This window comes from Syngnathus acus, chromosome 11, assembly GCF_901709675.1.
Source record: "Syngnathus acus chromosome 11, fSynAcu1.2, whole genome shotgun sequence".
In the NCBI taxonomy this organism is placed as follows: domain Eukaryota; kingdom Metazoa; phylum Chordata; class Actinopteri; order Syngnathiformes; family Syngnathidae; genus Syngnathus; species Syngnathus acus.
The window spans coordinates 5,148,473-5,170,307 of NC_051096.1; the positions used below are offsets into that span (position 1 = coordinate 5,148,473).

Consider the following 21,835-nt stretch of genomic DNA (forward strand, 5'->3'; position numbering starts at 1 on the left):
TTCATTCCAACATGGGATCCTCTTGTCATGATTGAGCGCTTCCGTATTTAAGGGCAGGAGCAGCTGTGCACAATAGGAGCGTCGCTATTAAATATTTTAGCTCTGTCCTTGCCAATGCAATGAAGGGAAACACCTCCGGACGAAAAACTGTTGTGGCGACAGAGTGGAATTTGTCATTTGTAACATTAAATGGACCGCATCTGATGACGGCAGCAATAACACACACACAAAAAAAAAATCCATCCACTTTCCCGGCCTACACGTCAGTGGCAACCCGAATAGCCGTCACCAAACGACTTGTAGTGGCTGCTGGCCCGTGGCTTGTAATGGAAGATGAATAGCAATCCAGTTGTCAGGTTCAGCTCGGAGTTATCGAATGGTTTCTCTGGATATGTTTCTCCGGACTTGCCTGTATTGATCTGCTGCTTGGAAAACCTATGGCTATTGTGTTCTATTTGAACGCATGCAGAGAAAAACTTGTCGCTTGTTGACTTGGGACTAACTTGATCCGTCCCTTAATCCCATCTCCATTTTTTTTTCTCACAGATTTCATCGGTTGTACTATCCGTCTAAGCAACCGTGACCTTCTCAAGGATTTTTCCGTTGAAGCAATTTATCGATAAGCGCTTCGATTTAAATACATTACAGGACGATTTGAGACGGTAACATGCTAACACAAAACATGCTAACTCCTTTAATTTATTTCGGGGAAAGTGACCAACTTAAAAACATGCCCCTAAAGATGTGAATTAGTCTCTAAAATGGATGGATGGTTTCGGGTCAGAGCCCATTTCCAGCTGACCTAGTGCAAATTGCACCCTGGGCGTTTGGTGACTTGGATTCATTCCACACCAGCTGCATAAAACTCAGCCCCTGTGCAAACTATGCTACTACCAGTGACCCCCTAAATTTTTTCAAACTTTCATATACATGTAAAATCGCACCTTAAAAGACTCCTAAAATGGAAATTTTATCATCAAGGGCCGGATCCAGTCGAGACACTTTGAATCCAACAGCTGTGTTATTGAGTGAGCGGCGGCCATGATCGTTGTCTAACGGCATCTTCCAGGGAGCTCATAAACCAGCTGTTACTCTCTGGTGTTGACACAGACGAGAGTTTTCTGTTTCCGGCAAAGAAGCTTAAATTGTAAACTTAGTTAGCTTAATCGTCCCATATTGTTGATATTGATTTGTTAGTGAAAAAGATTTAGTGTCACGATTCCAATTGGCTCAAAGTTGACTGCTGTCCCAACAGTGCGGATAAAATGAGTCTGACCTTTCACTGCTGAGATTCCATTATCACCTAGCCACAGTTGGCATGTGTACACTTTAAAAGCTCATTTCGCACCTTGGCGAGACAGCGTTAATTTATTTTTTTACCTCGTTCTACTCCCGACCCAGATGCGGCGGCGCAGATTTAAAATAAGCCCGTTAACCTGGCAAAATTGCATTCCAGCGAAATACAGAACTAGCGGCCTCGGAGCCTGGTGGAACTTGACATGGGCATCTTCGTGTCTTTGCCAGTCGGGAGCCGCAATGCTAATGATGTTCAGTGGGTGGGTGATGCTCGCAGGCGTTGTGCATTTCTCCGCTCTGGTGTGAGAGAGAGAATTCGCACTTTCTGATGACACGGAGCTGCATCTTTGGTGTGAACTGTCAGCCTGAAGACGATGTACAGCACTCAGCTCCCCCCCCCCCCCCCCCCACCCCACCCCATCTCATTTTCACAGCCATATTTGCTCATATGCACGTCTCAGGTTGCTGCTCTGACATTGACAACGTTGTCAAAGATTACTCTCACGCGGCGTTTCCCCGCTAAGAGTGGTGGCCTACATCTCGGTAGGACATTGAAGGGAGCAATGAGTGGTTAAGATGCACCCAAATGGGAAAACAAGCCTTGTTATTCCGATAGACCCCCCCCCCCCCCCCCCCCACACACACACACCTTTTCCTCTTGTTATTCTCTCATTTCGGGATAACTCGATGGAAGCGACACACCAATGCCTGACAACATGCCACGGAATATCGTTAAAATGTTGACGTGACACTTCAATTTCCTCTCCGTCAGTCAGTGAAGCTGCCGGATGTTTCTTTACGCCGGGTTGGACTGACAGCTCCAGATGGATTTGGAACCTCGGTTAGCTGGGGAAATAAAATGTGATTACTTTCATGCAAATAATTGCGAGAGAAAAAAAACTGGATCAACAAGTTATTTCGTGTGGGTTACACGCGTTTTATGAAATTTAATCTATTTCACGAAAAGATAGGTCAAGGATCAAATTAAAGTCATATCTCAAGGTGCCACTATTTAGCAAATTGTGCTACTCGAATGTCGATCTTCGGGGAAGTCGGCAATATGAGTTGAAATGCAACATTCTGCCTCTATTTGTTAAATAATCACAAAATTGATTTTGTTGACTGCAATCCCAGCATGAAGGTGATGCCCCGCCCCCAACCCCCCCGGGTCCTCTATTTGCCCTCTACGGCCCTGGCAAGATTGTCATCAAACTGATGCGCCCTAGAGAGACAGCTGGCGGCATTGCTGAGTCAACTGTGGCCCAGAATCATCTATTAGCTTTTACCTGGCACCTCTCGCCACAAGATTCCCAAAGTACGAAATGAAGCTAGGCATATTTTCATCTTTTCTGACAGCTCGGCGGTATCTGCGGTTGCAGAAGATGTCACTCGTTGCGCAATCTGTTGGAGTTCCGTCGACCTGAGCGCGGATATGCAAAAGCACCCCAAAATCATCTTCAATTTACTCCGATAAAAAAAAAAAAAATTATATGCTGCCTGTGATTTGCACGCTGGCTATAAAAAAAGCCTTTAGGACTTCACAAAATCAAATGACTGTGGTCACATCATCCACCTTTTTGAAAGGTCTTACAGCCATGGGTGATGCAATAAAATAAAACGAGCTGACTAAGCATTTTCCCGATTTTTCATTCTTCAAATGGCAGAATTGGACAATTCTCTTTAAAAAAAAAAATGTTGCCATCCATGATATATGTAATGTAATATATAAATTTTCAGTCCAACTATTGTATGCATATTTTTTTTTATACCTTTTGCCCTGCTGATTGTTTGGCCTCCAGAGAAAATCGGTGCAGGTGCTGCGAGTGTCATCCCCTCCGGCGAGCGGTCGATAATGAAAACCGCATGAGCGACGCAAAGAACTCGGCAAACTCCTTTTTCATTTCCTTAATCTCTGCCCGCAGGCTGCGTCCGGTAACATGCAGCCATTATTTTCCAGCACTTGATCACTCATATCGTCTCCTATGGGAACGAATTAAAGGCGAGAGAAATCCACTGCGCAAATAAAGAATGCGCTGTAATTTGATCACCTCAATAAAGATGGTGAACAAATGGCCTTGGCTTTATGTCCAATGCTTCGTTGGAACCAGGAGCTGTTTGACCGTAGGAGTTCTATTTGGACTTTTGAACCTATGTATTTTTAATCACTTTCTTAGCCGGCGTCCATTTTTAGGAAATCCGACTTTCTACTCAGGAAAGCATGAAGTGCGTCAGCGAGGTTTGGAATTAACAAACCGTCGCTATCTCAGCCGCTAAGCACTCACAATTAATTTAATCAAGCAGAGTTGCAGCGTAAAATAGAGAACCTTTGTTGGCATTTGGCAACCCGCTGCAAAATGTTAACCAGATACGGTGACCAATCATGGATTTAAGTAGGGCCGGTTATTTTCCAAAATTACAGCCAATTAATCTCCCATTAGTGCCATCAGTCGGGTCGCCCCAACACCGAAACAGACAATTCAGCCTTTTAAATCTAATTTCCTGAAAGCTCTCCTGCAAAATTAGAGCTAATAGTAAACTGTAAGTGACAATTAGGTGCACTAATTGAAGGACATTACAAAGAGAGCAGGCACCATGACGTCCATTATTACTTGTAGTAAACTGCTACCCAATGATCGGAGTTTTTTGCACCTTAATTAAAATATCATTATTTTCCAATAATAAATGACAAAAACTGTTGTTGAACTATGTGTGGGTACTCCGATACCAAGTATCCGATTCCCGGCCTTAGATGAGGACTTTTTAAAGCTTGTTGATATGCTCCCTCTCATTATTTATTTAGCCTTTTAGCAGCGTGACCTTTAATCGCCGTCTCGGCCCTTGAAAGCGTTTCGGAGGCAGGTGGTAATGATCAGATGTCCAAATACTTCTGTTCGTATTGAGCATTTATGAAAAGAATACGGGCTCTCTGTGCAATTAGTCTTGACTCAATCAATGAGCGTCTGCTTCGCTCTTGTCGTACACGTGAGATTAGATGAGCGGACAAGAAGGATATCACATTTGTGGAGAAAAAAAAGATTTTTTGCAGCTCTCGCCTCGGAAAACACGGCCGTCTCAGATGAAGCGGCTCGGCTGGGTGTTCGCCACCATCTTTGGAGACGTTTCAATGACGGTGCCGGCTGGGGCTTTGTTGAAAAAGGGGAGGAGCGGCCGTGTCCATTTACCCGGGAGGGAGCCGGTGTAATCCATCAGCCCCGACCCAGCCGCCTCGCGCTGCCCGCCCCTCCACCCTCGCTCTCTTCCAACATCTCTCTTCCTTTAACTCGCCTCTAAAAAGCTTCACATGAAATTGTTTTTATTCAGCACTTTTCAGTCGGAGGCAAAACCAGTTGTCTTGCAGTTCTGAGGTTCCAGGTTCGATTCCCGACATTCACTCATGTCTGCTTAAACGTCATCTGATTAAGAGGCGTATTTTATCACCAACGTTTCAGATACTTGCGTTCATCGACCTACCTGCTTGTGTTCCTCGTAAAGCGATAAAAGTCGACTGCGGCTATCTTTCATTTTTGTTCACGGCGGTTTGTGTCTGGAATTTAGCGACACCCGTGAAGTGTAAAAAAGCTGGAGTCAACTTTGGAACATTTAAAAAAAAAAATCTGTCTCCCGATTAGAAAGTTTTTAATTCAGCAAGTAGTCTAATTCGAGAAATGTTTATTGACACATTGACGACTTCCAAGCCAGTGATCCAGAAAATCCGTAATCAATACGCAGCTTTGAGCGATTTAGCGTTGTGTGTTTTATTTTTTTTGTGGACCACTATATAAATAAATAACATTGGGTGGACAGCTGGAGGCTTGACATGACCCAGCTGTCAATAAAACACGCAGTAAAACAAAATGTTGTGTATTGTAAAGCCAATTTAGAAATGGTGTCAAAGCCACCTCGAGCAAATCTGACTTAACATCACGCCAATGGAGAACATCTAACTACCCTAATTCATTTGCAATATTGATCTTTTTTTTTTTCCCAGGATTTGCTGTTCTCTCGCATGCAAGAGCGACAACGTAATTGATTTGGCACGGTTAGGAACAGGACTTGTCTGAGCTTGTTTTAGTTTCGGGAGAGAAGGAAATGTGGAGGAAAATACTGGAAATGAGAAAAAATGGTTGTCATTTGTTCTCACGGTATCGCGAAATGACATTTTTCTTCCATTATTCTTCTCCGTTTGATTGGTGTCGGGACAAGTCGAGATATCAGGTGGCCGATTGCGCAATAGCTGGCCGTTGGTTCAATTCCCGGCTTCTGTGATGGTGTGATTGCGACTGAGAACCATCGCACCTGGATGGATGGATGGATGGATGGATGGATGGATAGACGGACGGCCGGACGGACGGCTATTAAGCATCTCTGCGAAACATTCAACCCCCAGCGGCTTCGTCCAACTTGGGCCGCCATTTAAAGCTTGACTTTGAAAGTGAAGGAGTAACCGCTCATTATGATGATTCCAGCGTGTATCTTGATAAAAGTGCCCACGCTGAGGTCGAGATAATGATCTTCATTAAGCCCCACGGTTTTACCCCCCCCCCCCCCCCATCCTCAACCCGCCCCCTTCTCACACACTAACGACGTTTTTATGTGTAACTTCATTAGAGGGAAGGATACTGAAAGCATAAACATCAGTGCTGCTTAATTGTACAATGACTTGGCCTTCTTTACCCCCCCCCAAAAAAAAACTGTGTGGATGATTTATTATTAAAAAGTCCTGCTTTTTTGGTCCCATCCAGAACTTAAGCATCTTCTGGCCTTGCTGTTTTGTTGTGCACGGCGGTGCGCTGATAGTCTAATGAAGACAAAGCGGCGGAGGCTTGCCGGTGCTGTGCTTAACGGAGACAGTGATTGGTCACCAAAGGCCGCTTGTGGAGTCCAGCTCTGCATTTGCTCATTATATCTACTGTAGGTTAACATTACACTATTTTTTTTTTTTTAATACAAAGCATAATTGTTTCAAAATAGACTGCAGGCACCTCTTTGTTGGTTCTTTCAATGTAAGTTCACTCAACTTGCAGTTCCGAATAAGCCGTCCACCATGATCGCTGTGCAGTATTTACACTCGCCGTTTCTGAAATCTAAAAGGTCTCAGTTGTAGAGGAGGACTTTCATTTCTTACCATCTTTAAAGGGAATATTTGATGAAGCTGTGTTCGGATCAGGACTGTTGGAATAGCATAAACCTATTTATGACGCCTGAGGAACGAGCTAATTTCACATTCAGAATTTCAAAGTTGACTTTTTTTTTTTTACTCCAATGAGACTTAAATGTAGCAAGAAGTACGAGGAGGCATGTTAGACACGCTGGTCTTGATAATTTAGCAGAACTTTTCAGATTCCTGGCAACATAACTTTTACTTTAACACCTCGAGGAGAGGCTCGCTTCCCATGATCTCCCCCGCTGCTTCTCAAAATTTGGTGCATGAGTCGCAAGAATTTTTTGGCAGGTGGAGAACACTTTGGATAATCCCATTCGCCAAAGTGTGTCTTCAAGCGAACGAGTGCCAAAATGAATTCACCCGGCAACTATCAAAATGATCAAATAACGTCGACCCTATGATGCAACATTGGAGCATCGAGCCGGGAGCCATTTTGGCATACGTGAAGGAGAAATGTTCCCAAAATGGAATCACCATATTTTTTCCACACCCATTCGCTATTTAGAAGGCTGACAATGGCGTCTGTTATTAGCTGGATGGATCCCTGACTTCACAGGCCGCAGACTGAAATGAAGGAGGCACCACTCAAGGGGCTCTCCGTCTTAATCCTCGGACATTATCTCGACACTGTAAGCGGGTCTTGGCTCGTTACCTCGCAGTCGAGAGCCAGTCTGGCAGTGCTGCAGAAAGAGAGAGGGAGAGCGGTGAAACGAGGGAAGCGAAGAAGGGAGGGAGGGAGGGTCTCCCCGAATGTAATCTCCAGATTAGGGGGGGGTGAGACGAATTCCTGCTGCCAGCCTGACCTTGTGGAGGCATTGGAAGAGTTGGAGTCAAATTCAAATTTGGGCAGTTTTATTTTTTTGGGGTGAGAGTTTACGCTTTTGTGTGATTTACACAAAATGCACGCGCTGGCACCGGCGGCACTTTTGAGATGCGTGCGAGGGAAATTGTGTCTGGCGCTGACCTTCCTGCCTGCGAGCCTTGGCGCGCGCCAGCCCAGCAAACAACAGAAACACCAACGCTCGTTTGTTGTAATTTATCGAGACGCGGGGAAGCCTCCTCTTATGCAAATACACTCGAGTGTAGCATTAATGAGCTTTTTACAGCTTCCATTCCCCTGTAATGAACTTATGTATGATCTCACTACTTTGAAAACATTTGCTTTACTCGCATGCTGTGCATATATTAGTTTGCCGCCTTTGGAAATCTAAATCTCATATGCATATTTTTAAATAATATTATTTTATCAATATTTTTATTTCATTTCTTTATATCTTCAACAGTTAAACCTGAAAATGTGCAAAAAATTCTTCTTCTTCAGCGAGTAAACTAAGTGCGACTACCAAACAGCGCCTCTGCTGGTCGCAGCCAAGTAGTGCATTCTTTCAATAACTCCAACAAATTCTCAATTAGCATTAGCAGGCTAATAATTGGGTTCAAAAAGTATGCTTGTAGTCCAGACAGCATATGTGTATATTTTTTTTCTCCCTCCCCTAGAGCTAAGTACAAAGGTATATCTTTTCCTGCAGATGAATAATAAATGCGACATTTCTGCTCCATTGCAAAACAAAGTAATGAGTCTGTCGGCATCAGATTCACTAAAGACTAACATATCAACTCTGTGCCGTGTTTCATTTGAGACTTTTTTTTTTTCTCTACCGGAGACATTTGCTGGTGGTTGCAACTCACTGTCTTCCTACGTTGGACTCAATTATTATTATTTTTTTGATAAAGCGTTTCAACAACAAAATAACGTGTCACTTTTGTCACGCTGCGTGATTAGAAGTGAGAGCAACATGGCCGGGAGGTAACATATGTAACGGCACTTTAACGTCAAAGGCAAAAAAAACACACCATCACGCTGTGTTGCTTAATTGAAATGTCAGATGTTTTTGTTTTTTTAAATTATTTTCAACCAAAGAGATCATGAATGCAGCTCTAACCCTTTATTGCTGCTGAAAGCTTTTTGAGCGTGAAGCAGACGTGGCCAGAAGACACGACAGGCCCTCTGCTTTAGTTTGAACCCGTAATGCAGCCATGAAACACTTTGGATCTGCAACTAATTGTAAAGCGCCAGTCAGTTCCGCTACATTGAACAACAACGTGGACTCTGACACACCTCCTGAGGATTTTTATGTTCATTCACATTTTTATTTTTTTTTGTATTCGGAAAATTTGAGGATTTGGAGAATTTTTAACGATGAATCGATTTTATCGAAATTATTATTGATTAAGCCAGGGGTGTCAAACTCGTTTTTTTCGCGTGCCGCATTGTCATAGCTTTGCCATTATGAAATAAATGTATGAGCACCTCATATTATATACAGTAAAAGCTACAAAACAAACCGACAAATAACTCGTTTTCAAATCAGACGAGTAAAAACTGGTCAAATTTAAAAAAAGAAGATATGATTACAAGTGAAGACAATTTGCAATTCTAGTAATGACACACGAATTTGATGCACAATTTGTCCACATAAAATGATGTGGCGGGCCGTATCTGGCCCCCGGGCCTTGAGTTTGACACGTGTGGATTAAGCGATGGAGACAATTTCATCGCTTTTTATTGATTGTTTTGTCGCTGCTTAGCATTTTAAGAGGCTCATTCATTGAAGGTGTTTGTCATGCATCTCCAAGCGGCCATCTTAGAATATTTGCAGTGGGTAAAGAGTTTCCTGGAAAAAAAATTAAAAAATACAGCACAACAGGCGCTTTATGCTCATGTAGGCGCTCTGAACAGCTGTTAAAGACGCCGAGGCTGTGCACAGTTCACTTTTCAAACGGCGGTGAGAAAAATGTGGTTTGTTAGCCCCCCACTAGCTGATCCCAAGCGGGTGAGCGAGAGGTCGATTCGGACGCAAAATGCCGCCTCCTCTTCAATAAGTCAAATCTTCTCTCTCGACAAGAGCAAAAGTGGGCCAAAATGAAGCTGAAGCAATCTCAGTATCTCACATCACAGCCTGAGTGTTTTGAGAGCAACATTTCGGAGAAGATGGAATCTCTCTCGACATGTTGCTAGGTGATGCATTAATATTAATGTTGTTGGTTTTTTTTTTTTTCCTCACAATGCCTTTGCTCCACCCTCAGGATAAAAGTGATATCTCTATCTCCCTGATAGCTCAATTATCCTTTATCCTTGGAAAAAAACGAGACTCAGGAATTTTTTTTTTTAATTACTTCCGGCAATAATAATGCAGTGGGAGCTTTATTGATAAAATTTTATTTTGCTTCTAATTTGCACATCTTTGGCTTAGTGTAATTGGAAAATGTGGATGGAGTTGTTTGTTTTCATCACTCTCATGCAAGTCAGTTATTCGAAAGAGATGAGGTCATGAGAATATTGGAAGTGCTAAGAAAAAAAAATTATATTTATTTTACTCAGTCAAATGTTTCTTTAGACTTTATTCCTGTAACTTTTTTTTCTTCCCACGTTTTTGTGCTTCAATGGTTCCTTCTGTTATTTATTCTTTTTCTTTTCAGTGTGTCTCTAAAACTCCTTCACGACATATGGAACAGTCACAAAAGTAATAATAATAATAAAAAAAAAAACACTAAAGGCTTGGTCTGCCCTCATCTTTTTCTAAATCATTTTTATGTCACACGAAACAATTTTGAGATGGAGTTTGCCCTCCGTCTCAACCTTTCTGTTACCAGGAATTTTTTTCTTCCTGTTTTTCGTGTTGCTTGCCCGCATTCACAAGTTGCCCTTTCTGCAAAATCATTTTACCAGAGCTGAAAGGCCGCTGTTATCCATCTGATTAAGTGTTCAAGGTTACGCCTCTCAATACATCAAAGTCGACCGGCGCTACAAGAAAAAATTGTCGGGACCAACTTTTCTTTTTTTTTTTTACTCCAACATATTTTTGCATTGATTGTATTTTATGGGAATCAAAATAAGATGACATCAAAGTAATAAGTCATATTAAAAACATCACTTTTTTTTTTTTTTCTTTCAGAAATCGACAAGATTCAGAAGGACGAAGGCAAGGAGGAAGAAAAATTCATCGACGTCGTCATCAACAAGAACATGAAACTGGGCCAGAAAGTTTTGATACCAGTCAAGCAGTTTCCTAAAGTGAGTCGAGATATTGAACGCGGGCGCGGCGTTTTTATTTATAGCCAAGGCAAATCTGCTCCAGTTTGGTTTTCAATTCCTCACAACACCACCTTGATATTTTTGTTGTTGTTTTTTCCTGAATGTTTTTGAATGTCTCATATCAAAAGAACATCTTAGCAAGTGGAACACTATTCCGGAATTGTTCCTCCTCACGCTCACAACTCGATTACAGCGACCTTGATCAATGCCACTTCGACGTCTCCCCATATTCATACCTCTATGAATATTTATGAATTTATGATTGAGGGGAATTATCTCACAGCGGATTTCATTTTAGCCACTCTTGCGACGGATTTCTCTTCACACGTGGTGAATAATCAGTCCTCGAGAGATTTTTCCACAGTCAACCAAAACAACCTCATAATAGAAAATTAGAGTCCGAGGTCAGGCCGCATTTTCTGTTAGCCAATAAATATTTGCAGTTTTGTATTTGCGAGCTACTGATTTGTGACATTTTCACAAAGCGCTTTGCTGTCGAGTACAGAAAAGTGGAAGCTGTTACGACATGGACGCTGTGTCTCTTGGCAGAAGGCCCATTAGCAAGGCATAAGGAGTCCCAGCGGTTTATTTCCACTAGTGTGGCATTCTTCCCCGCCCGGAGTAACAAGTGATTTATCCCTCGACTCTCCTTGTCCTGCTGTCCTCAGCACAACAACTCTGCTCGGGCCGTAAGACATTCCATGAATGATGAAAAGATCTCCGCTGTGTGCTCGCAAAGCAACATCAAATGTTCTTTAGCTTGGTTAGAAATAATACCCACTCTCTACTTTTATCCGAAAAAAATGTCGGTCCTTGTAATTTAATCTTTTTTTTTTTATTGCTACCGTTTCCCAACATCCACAATCTTCTCCCATAGCACGATGACATCACGGGAGTCCAGACGGGTCATCTAATCCCTCATGATACCAAAAGCATTAGCAAAGCCCCCGAAGCATTAGTCACAGGACAGATTTTTCGACATGATAAACAGTAAGGGATTTATTTATTTAGAAAACTCATAGATGAGGACTAGTATTAGCGCTGAAAACATATTGGCTTCTGTCATTTACCTTGTTTAACGCACCGAGGAAATTACACGCAAGCCACCGAACGGTCCACATTCAGTTAATGCGATGTATTTTAATCATGAGATTCATTCTGTCGCTCTCAATCCAAATAAGCATACAAGCGTAACTTAAATGTTAATGTAGGTAAAAGCAGTCTCATGTAAAAGGAAATCATGTCAATGTAGTGCACATTTGCCATCATTAAAACATAGTGTTTTCATTAAAGGTACCGCGTAGTCAATTTTGAAAGGAAGATCCATTTTTATAAAAGTGAAGAGGTATTTTTCGAATACATGTGGAAAGCATTGGCTGCTACATTTAACCATATTTTGGGCAATCTTGCCCTGGCGGGGAATCACATTATGTTGAAAAGTCTTAATGGCTATAAAGTGGCCATATAAGGTAATTATGAAATATCCATCACTCCATTTTAACAGAATGACTCCAGATTGCAGGAGGCCACTTCTGCCGTTTTTGCAAAGAAATTGGAACGTTTATATACAATAGATTTTTTTGGGACTATAAAAAAAAAAAATACTGAAGCACATGTTACTGTGCAGGTAAATCACTAAAGCTCCTCTCTCAAAGCCATCAGCCAGGAATTGGCAGGCCTCGGAATCAGCTCAGTGAACAAAAGGCGCCCAGAGGTAAGGGTGAGCTGAGGTGTGTTACCTCCTGCCAGCTAATTGATGACTTCAACGGTTAAAGGAGACGGCCGAATAAGTCACCGGCGAAGGAAACGTGGAGTAAGGCGGAAAGGCTTTTGTTTGCCTGTCTTTTGTCTCACTTTGACCATCTCTGGCTGTGACTTGAATTGGTTTTGGCAAGTGTTAAGCTCTGGCTTTGATGGGTCCCTGAACGCACCGCGACGCTGCTTGGCATAGTGATGGCACAGCACTTGGGTTACTTTCAAAGTACAGTCACCTTGCCAGTTCATTTTATCTTGGTGGTTAGCGAAATTCCAGGACATAAAGACTATAATCCAGTAAACCCCCCACCCCGACTAACTATATTTTTGTAAGAAAAACCCAAACGGTGACAAAATACGGTTGTTATACCGCCTGTATTGATCCCAGTGAGGAAGAAAAGAAAAGGTTTTATTAGCTGTAAAGAAAAGCTTCAGCTGGTTAAGTCTACGTCAAATTGACGCGGACGTCTTTGCGCTTTATCTCGAGCAAACAGCTACTTGATTGATTACCCCTCCTCTACTTTCTGTTTTTTTTCCCCCCCGCAGTTTAACTTTGTGGGCAAACTTCTCGGGCCACGTGGGAACTCGTTAAAGAGGCTACAGGAGGACACCCTCACAAAAATGTCCATTTTGGGCAAAGGGTCCATGCGAGATAAAGAGAAGGTAAGTGACCAAGTCCATTGTTGCACTTTTTTTTTTTTTTTTTTAACCATAACCGTGCATCACTCATAAAACAATGTTTCAGAATGTTCCTCCATGAAGCTTTTAAAATGTCAACAAAAGAAGGCTCAAGAATATTTATTTTTTATACATAAAAAGCATAGTGATGTTTAGACAGTAACAAGTTATGAATATTCAATACAATTAAAAAGCTGCATTGCTTTCTTTCTATTTTGAAGATTGGACAATATCCGCAAAGTTAGCAAACACTTTTCAACTGTAAGACTCCTTTGAATCAGTTTATGTCTGGATTTTATGTATTTTCTAAAAAGAAGAAATTTGCTGCAAAAAGCCGCTTAACGGGTCCTATTCATCAATGATTATGTGGGTGTCTGAAGAGCGGATATAAACGACCGCAACGGCAGCTCGCAAGGAGCACGATTGATTGCAGACTTTGTTAGCGGGGGCATAAATCGACCGGAGCCGGTCTCGTCGCTGTCTGTGATTTGTCGGCCGCAATGATTCTTGTTATCATACAGCGCATTCTTTTTGATTACGGTGATCAATAGTCTCAGACGGTCCAGAAGAGATCCGTCACGGAGATGTGCTGACCCGAGCACCCGTACCTGTCTGCACATGCCCGCCGTGCGATTTAAGAGCAGACGGCTCGGCTCGGCTTCTTCTTTTATTAAAAGAGAGACTTGCTACCATCTTCAACTGACTTTTCTTGGTATGCTGGAGTTAAGCAGAATCTGTCATTGTTATTCCCAAGGCTTGGAATTTCTGGAACTGAGAACCTGGAAGTCAGTCGGCTGCACAGGCAAAACACCCAAAGGCTTTTTTAAGAAGGAATAAAAATACAGCCGCCTCCTTCTCAGAGTTGCTTCCAGCCACGCTCTGATGCTTCTATTTATGTTTTCATTTTTATATGTTAGTGAAACACACTGCATTGCCCCTGATCTGCTCTTAGGTGGGAAAATTTCTACCCTGGGGTGGACGGAAATGTCATTGCAGGAGAAAAAAGTGTAAAGGATAATTGTCCTAATATTTGCCACTCTTGTGTTGACAATAATGTCAGTGCAGAGGTTTTAAAAGGCACCGAGCTGTCGGGCTTCGGGTCCGGCCGCCTCTTAGCTGTCCTGCTGCTGTCACGGCGTGATGATGTCGAGGCATCTGTATTACACGACCCCTCCCCTCCCTGATCGGGCCGTAATTAACTCATCCATTTTCCTCCCTGGGACTTTCTCTCACAATCCCAACGTAGACGGTAAAATTAATTTACTATGCTTCGCTTCCAGCGAGCTCAGTGTGATTGAATTCTTGTTTTAATTGTCAGGGTAGATCTCTTTTGTTCTAGTTTACTTTGACTTTTTCCAATCATATCTTATTTTATTTACTCATCAACTAAGCTGTGGATATAACACGCACCTGCGTTGTTCTCTGGAAGTATGGTCCAAAACCGTGAGAGCCGTCCAGGTCAAAAAGATACATGTATTAAAACAAACCTTCCTGCTATGCTTCCCGGTGTTAGCTCGGCCACAATTCCTCACCTTCCGCTGAGCTGGCTTCACTATATAATCCGTCCCATTTTTCCCCAGACCCATTTCCTTTAATATTTAATTTGAAAGTGGATTTAGCTCAGATATTCCTTTCCCCGTCTGCAGAAGCATGTTTCCAGGGTGAACAGCTATTTCTAAGAAGATTTATTTGGGGTGGGGGTGTGGGGGGGTAGATATTGCAGATAGATATGAGAAACAGACAGCTGTAATCTGTCGCTATGGGCTGCTTAGCTGCTGCCGGATCATGGATGCATCTTATCATCGCTGATAGTGTGGCTTTGGAAATCTTTTATACGCGCTGTGGTTTCATGTACGGATCGGAATCACACAGGTGTAATTTGCAAGTTATTAAATGCAAGATTCGTATGAGCTGTTGTGTTTTTTTTTTTAACAGCTCCTCTGAGGTTTTCATCTGTTCTTACAATTTCATGGCTGTCACGGGCTGTATAGTTTCCCTTTGACTTTTAAAGCAAATGACTCATGGTATCATTAAACTGAGTCATCTTTTTCAGACCATAATGATTGTTTTTCCAAGAGATTTTTTTTTCTTTTCCCCCTCAATGCAAATATCCCCAACACATAAAAGGGTTAGATCTGCGTCGCACTCTTGCTTACACACTCGACACCGGCGGCTCGGTAAAAGCCCAGATTTATGGAGGAAATTAGCATATCATTAACATACCACAGGCGCTCTTAAAAGAAGGTTATTTATAATTAGATGACATCAGAGACACCGGCTCGCGTGCTGCTGCTGAGGCAGGAGAAGGGAAAGAGGAAGTAGAGACGATCGGAAAGCCCCGGAGAAGATGCTTTTGCTGGAAAAAGTGGGACACGGAACCTGTTGTTTCTTCCCGCGATGTTATCGGAGACATTCGGGGGCTTTTGCCGTCCTATTTCCCCACATCATCCCGGCCTGCTTCTGTCGAGGCCGAAGCCCGCCGCTGTTTACATTAGTTCCCGTCGTGTTGTTTTAAATTAACATAATTTAATCCCTTTTATTATTACAAACTTTGTTATGAATAAGATAACACTGGTTTGTTATTAACATTGAAAACGTCATTTTAAATTGAATTTATATCGACTAGATAAGTTTGATACCAAAAGCTGGCAGCGACTAGTCTTGACTGACGGTTGCAATCCAAATAATTTTAAGGATGTCTGTTTACAAGCGCCCCCAAGACGCATCTCTCGCAGTCAAGCATCATTCTCTCACCGTAATGGGAAAATCTGGGCCCATGGCGCAATCTGACAGCTAACTGGCATCCCATTTAGCTGCAATGTTTTCGCCTCCGTCAGGAAGAAGAGCTGCGCCAAAGCGGCGAGACCAAATATCAGCATCTCAACGAAGACCTGCACGTTCTCATCGAGGTTTTCGCCCCGCCGGCTGAGGCCTACGCCAGGATGGGTCATGCCTTGGAGGAGATCAAGAAGTTTCTCATACCAGTATGTTACGCACACACGATGAAAAATGTCCTCAATGGAACAATGACCTTTTTTTTTTTTTATCACATACACACACATTAAATGGAATTCTCTCCTCCTGCACTGGGCTTATTTACTCTCCCGCCATTTATTATAGATGATCTCTGCAATGCTCTCAGCTCTTCTGATTTACATCTCATTAATTATCTGCAGCTCCCCACCTCCCTCCCAACCCAAACCCGACCGGCCAACACCATCCCTGCTCACTGGTGTATTTTTTTCTGTCCCTATAGAATACAATCACACTTAAGAGTCACAATGCTTTTGTGAATGCATTCCAATGTACTTGCATGGAAAGGCAAATCTGCATATTCATCTTTTTTTTTTTTTGTCTCAAGCAAAGTACATTAATTAGATGTTCCTGCTGCTGTAGCCCTGAAGATAAAGTCTGTAATTGAATACAGTTTAATTGAAAGTGAGTCAACTGCTGTGTGTGTATGTTTTTTCTAAATATGCGTGTGTGTGTGTGCAGGATTACAATGATGAGATCAGACAGGCCCAGCTGCAGGAGCTCACGTACCTGAATGGAGGCTCAGAGGATGCCAAGGTACCAGCGGTGAGGGGCAAGTCGGCCACCCGTGCAAGAGGGACACCTGTGCCAGGACCTCCCAGGTAACCTGCTTCCATATTTGTGCGTGTGTGGTCATGTGCTTATGTTGATGAGATGTCCTCGGAATAGTTATGTAAAAATATTCCCATCCTACATTTAATCTTATAAGATTTTACAATGAAAAGATTAACATGAAAGACTTTATATGCAAGTCGTCTCAGGGGCTCCCTCTGATCTTTCAGTCTTTTTTTTTTTTCACGTTAACTAAAAATACTGGTGGCCATTCCAAGAGTTTGCAAAGTTTGGAAGGGAAAAACTCATAAAAGTGTGTTTTTGTTTATATAAAAAGAAAGTAATGGGTCTTCTATTAGAGTCGGAGTTAACCAAGGACACGCAGGTTGTTTACTTTGAGTGTGGATATAATTGGTTTTTAACACAATCTGTAATTACCGTCTACCATGGAGATAAAATATGGTTTCAGTTTCTTTTTTTGCTTTGAATTCAAATAGATTATAAAATAGAATAGAATAGATCTTTTTTGTCATTGTCATACATGTACAACGAAATTTAAAAATGTTCAGGAAAGAATTTGCCCCTCGACCTGACTCCTCCACCTCGCCAGCATCAGACAGTTCTCGTTTCTATCAAGTAAACATCCACCGCTGTCCTCGACAGTCTTAAGAATCCAAGGTTTCACCCACACGGAATGAAAAGCATAGAAAGCACATGACCCTCGGAGCCACCTTCCCCCCCCCGTTTCTTCACATCATTTACTTGCCCTTAAAGCCGATTTAGCCGACACGATAAAAGCTGTTAGGTTTTTAACAAACCGCGAGGTCAGCCAGCATACAAACCTGCAACGCTTTGTATCCATTCAACGAGATGACTGTCCAGGTCCAAATATCAGCACCTCAAAAAGTATTTAGCTGCTTAATGGCATGCTTGTGACTGAAAATTATTCAACAAACATTCACTATATTCAATTTTTGGGGCCTGGCATATTTCAGGGGGGGCAGTACCCTTGCGCATCCCCCTTTAGCTCCGTCAGCAGTTATGCTAGCAGCAGTTGTTGCTGGATTTGTCGTTGCATCATATGTAATCATCTAAATGTTGTGGAAAGGCACTCTACGGACATGGCTCGGAGCCAAGCTGGCGTGGAAGGCGGCTTCCTTTCAAACATAGTAAATTAAAGCAGCTCATCATAATGACTGTGATTATAGTCGACATCATATATTGATGATATCCAATACTAAGCATGTAACAGTACCCTTAAATGGATTGGCGGTATGTCGACACGCACACATCCACTTTCCTTTATCGCGTACTTGGTAATGCAAAAACCGGACTCCAGATTCAGCTTTGTCTTGTGTGCCGTGTCAGGAGTCGAGGAGGCGTACCCCCTTTGCATGCAGCCATGCCCAGGGGAGCAGCACCCAGAGGAGCTCCACCCAGCCGCACAGCATCTACCAGGGGGAGGGGAGTGCAACGGGCCAGGGGAGCCCCACCAGCGACCGGCTACCGACCAGCTCCACCCATTGTCCAGGACACCTATGACGAATATGTAAGTGACTGTTTTTGACTTACCGTATTTTCGGACTATAAGGCGCACCTAAAAACCTAAAGTTTTCCCAAAAGCCGACAGTGCACCTTATATATGGACCGAATTCCTAAATTTAAACTGGCCCGAAGCATTGTGTCATGAAATCAATCATAAGTGGCCCGCTGAAGCATGAATCAAAAAGACTATGGCTCATTATTTTGTGATTATAAAGTAATTTGTTGCGTCTGAAGTTGAAATAAAAAAGATAAAATGGAGAATGATTGAAAAATCTGACATGATGCATTAATGGTGCGCCTTATAGTCCGGTTCGCCTTATATAAGGACAAAGTTTTAAAATGGGCCATTCATTGAAGGTGCGCCTTATAGTCCGGTGCGCCTTATAGTCCGGAAAATACGGTAGTCTTAATTAATGATGTCTTCATGTGATTGTGCCCAAAAAAAAAGTCCCGTGCCACTATGTCAAGCTGGATTTAAGAAATGGAAGAGTTGAGTTGGCCCGACTCGGGTTATTACCGCAGCGGTCCGTGCCTAAGCACATGTGACAAGTTTATTCAGCGGGTTGCTATTCAAATGCGTGGAGGTCGAGCGAATGACTCCTAGACCAGCTGTTTCCCATCATTGTCACCGTTGTATACTACATCTCGCCGCCTGTGTCTCTGGTACGGGGACAGGAACAAAAAAAAATGATCCCGGCATCTGCCGGATGATAAATCTAACCACATCACGGCAAATTAGAGGCAGAATGAGCTGCTCCGTGTTATCGGAATACATCAGCGTCGCGAGACAAGCGTGGGGCCATCAGGAGCTGAGAAAGCCCTTTTTGTAGTCATCAGTGACATGACAAAGTGATGTTCCCGCTTTGCTCACGCATTCATTCGCAGACTTGTAAAACGTTCTCCAGCTGTTCTTTTTTATTAAAGAGACGTACGATGCGTTCTTTCGGAATATAAAATGCTTTCCATCTGTCACTTTACGCGCCATCTTTCTCGTTTTAATTGTAGCACCAAAATGCCCACTGCAAAAAAAACCTCCTGTTTGAATTTGAGTTATTTACATAGCAATCATGGCACATTGAGGGAAATAAATTAAATAAAAAATGTAGACTTGAAGGTGTTTCATGCCAAGAGCAGGACACATGCCGGTCATGTCTATTGGTGTTGCAACACCAATTCACACCCAAATGCACACACTAAAAAATATATATATATTAAAAAAATATTTTCCTTATGTCCCTCAGGCCAAGCAGCACATGTTCAGCCTTGTTGAGAGTCAAACAGTGCTAATTGCATCCTGTTCAACTGTGGTCTTTGGTCTTTTTTGTTTTTTTACCTTCTTGGTTCCCTTTCCTCTTACTCATTTTGCATAACATGAATGGATGAATGATTGCAAATATATGCACATGGAGATGGATTATTGGAGCAACTGATGAACGTACACATAGGTGGGCAGATGTCAACTTCTCTGCATTTGCTTGTTCCATTCCGCCGCTACAGCAAGGAGGTCATCTACTGGTCAGCGTGGGCAAAATGTTACATTTTGATCTAAAATGCCTCCCGGTGTGGGTGTGCAATCGAACGGCGGTCCGATTGATGGGCTGGTGGCCCATCCCGGATGTACCGCGGCCCGGAGGTGAGGCAGAGACAGCAGCTATTCCATTTCATCTTTTCAGCGCGTGTGGATTTCTGCAGGGCTGTTGCGTTAATGGCCTGAGCTTCCGACGAGGCGGCAGGGCGGATGTGAATAAGCTTTTGATTTAGATGCAACTTAACCAAGATGACAAAAAAAGAGAGCGAGCTGAGACATTTGTCACAAAATCCGTTTCCATAGTAATATGTTGCATGGAGCTTGTGTGGTGGCTCCCACTAATCGACACCCAGTTATTCTAAGATTGTGCGCTTTGATTGCTCATGGTGCTAGAAATTAAATGCTTAAGTCAAGCCAATCAGAACAGCTGAACTTTGAGTTGTAGACTGATTGCGATTACGATTGCTGGACATTACACATTACATCCTGACACTCAGATGTTACATCTGTAAAGCTGACATTTATGCTGGTAATTTAATTTAATTTACCGTATTTTCCGCACTATAAAGTGCACCTAAAAACTTCCAATTTTCTCAAAAGCCGACAGTGCGCCTTATATATGGACCAATATGGAGCCACTACAGCAGGTGTGTCCAAAGTCCGGCCCGCGGGCCAAATGTATATATCTTATATATGGACAAAGTTTTAAAATGGGCCATTCATTGAAGGTGCGCCTTATAATCTGATGCGCCTTATATATGGACAAAGTTTTAAAATGGGCCATGCATTGAAGGTGCGCCTTATAATCGGGTGCGCCTTATAGTACGGGAAATACGGTAATTTAATTTAATTTACAGATAAAATATTTAATATACATTTATAGAACACTGTACCTTAAATACACCTAGCACGCTTTTGCATTCATGTAAATGAACATCCTTGGCCAGCATTTGAAGAAAGAGGTTCCTTCTGGAAATTAAGTCAAGCCCTTGCGTAGAGAGCATATCGATGTCGTCTTATCTGCTGCGGTGTTGTTGCGGAGCACAGTGGAGCAGCCGCGATAGCGCCGTAGTAACACAGAAGCGAGCCCTCTGTTCATCTTTAGGCCGCCCCTTATCTTTTAACAACACGCCTCTCAGACGTCCTTTGGCATACAAATGAAAGAGTCACTTAGGGAGCCCTATCTGCCTCCCGTTTGCTGGCTTTGCCCCATCCAATAATACCCCCCCCCCCCTCACCCATTCACTGTCACACTAATCCTGTCTAGCGTTCGGGGGCACAGCAGTGTTGCAGGCGTGTCGCCTTATTGTGCTCGCCAAGATTTTTCAAGTAAAGAGGATATCAGATGTCTTCACTCTGTTATTTCCTCCGTCTTATTTCAAATCACGTTTGACACTGAAGGGAAAAATCCTCCGACAATATGATTTATCAGTCGACCTTATCTCTCGCTTGTAAAAAGGAACGGAGCTCTAATAAATGACAATATTACCGCGGAAGGTTAATATGGTCTTTAGTAGAAGGTTAGACAACATTCCAGAAATGTTCATACTAGACATGTTTTTGTGCAAACATTCAAATTGAAATGAATGTTTGCAGTTTGAGATAACACGCCTTCACAATCAACCAGGGAGTTGAGTCCACGCCAAGATTTCACCTTAAAGCACCTCAAAGTGCTTACTTTACTCAATGGGGATGTAATTAAGGACATAATAAACATTCAGACCATTTTTTTAAAGCATCTTTTTGGCAGCGCCGAATGTAAAACGAAGCCACGATAGTCGGAAGTGTTCTCAGGAGAATTTCGCACTGCAATTAGTTGAAGACGGATGGATTTGATTGGTTGAGCTTGAAAGATGTACAAAGCTCATGCAGACTCGACTGGTTGAAAGTATGAATATATTATGAAAACGCTGCATAATTTCCCCCCCAACTTGGTTGAATCTACATTTTTATTATACCAGGACCAAGCTAAAATAGAAAAAAAAAAAACTCATTAATTTATGATCAAATGGCCATATGTAGAATTATGGTATCCCGATCATATATTAATTTTTTATCAAAGCCTCACATTCCCTCTTGAGAAAAGAACTGAAATGTAAATATTACTGTGTATTCTATTTTTGTGACTATTTCCACATGGAAATCGAAAGGAACTGCATATGGACAGCTGTTCTTGTTCTGAATATTT

At 42.5% G+C, this 21,835-nt stretch overlaps 1 protein-coding gene across 2 annotated transcripts in view; it reads left to right on the forward strand.

Moving 5' to 3' along the window:
* Positions 1-21,835, forward strand: part of khdrbs3 (KH domain containing, RNA binding, signal transduction associated 3) — a 37,632-nt gene that overhangs the window by 5,444 nt on the left and 10,353 nt on the right. For both annotated transcript variants that reach the window (XR_005099456.1, XM_037264343.1), the window contains exons 2-6: positions 10,417-10,535; positions 12,858-12,974; positions 15,827-15,973; positions 16,485-16,624; positions 17,943-18,123. Coding sequence is in view for 1 of the 2 variants with exons in the window: in XM_037264343.1 (XP_037120238.1) it covers positions 10,417-10,535; positions 12,858-12,974; positions 15,827-15,973; positions 16,485-16,624; positions 17,943-18,123 (704 nt within the window). In the remaining variant the exon portion in view is untranslated. The remainder of the gene's footprint in view (positions 1-10,416; positions 10,536-12,857; positions 12,975-15,826; positions 15,974-16,484; positions 16,625-17,942; positions 18,124-21,835) is intronic.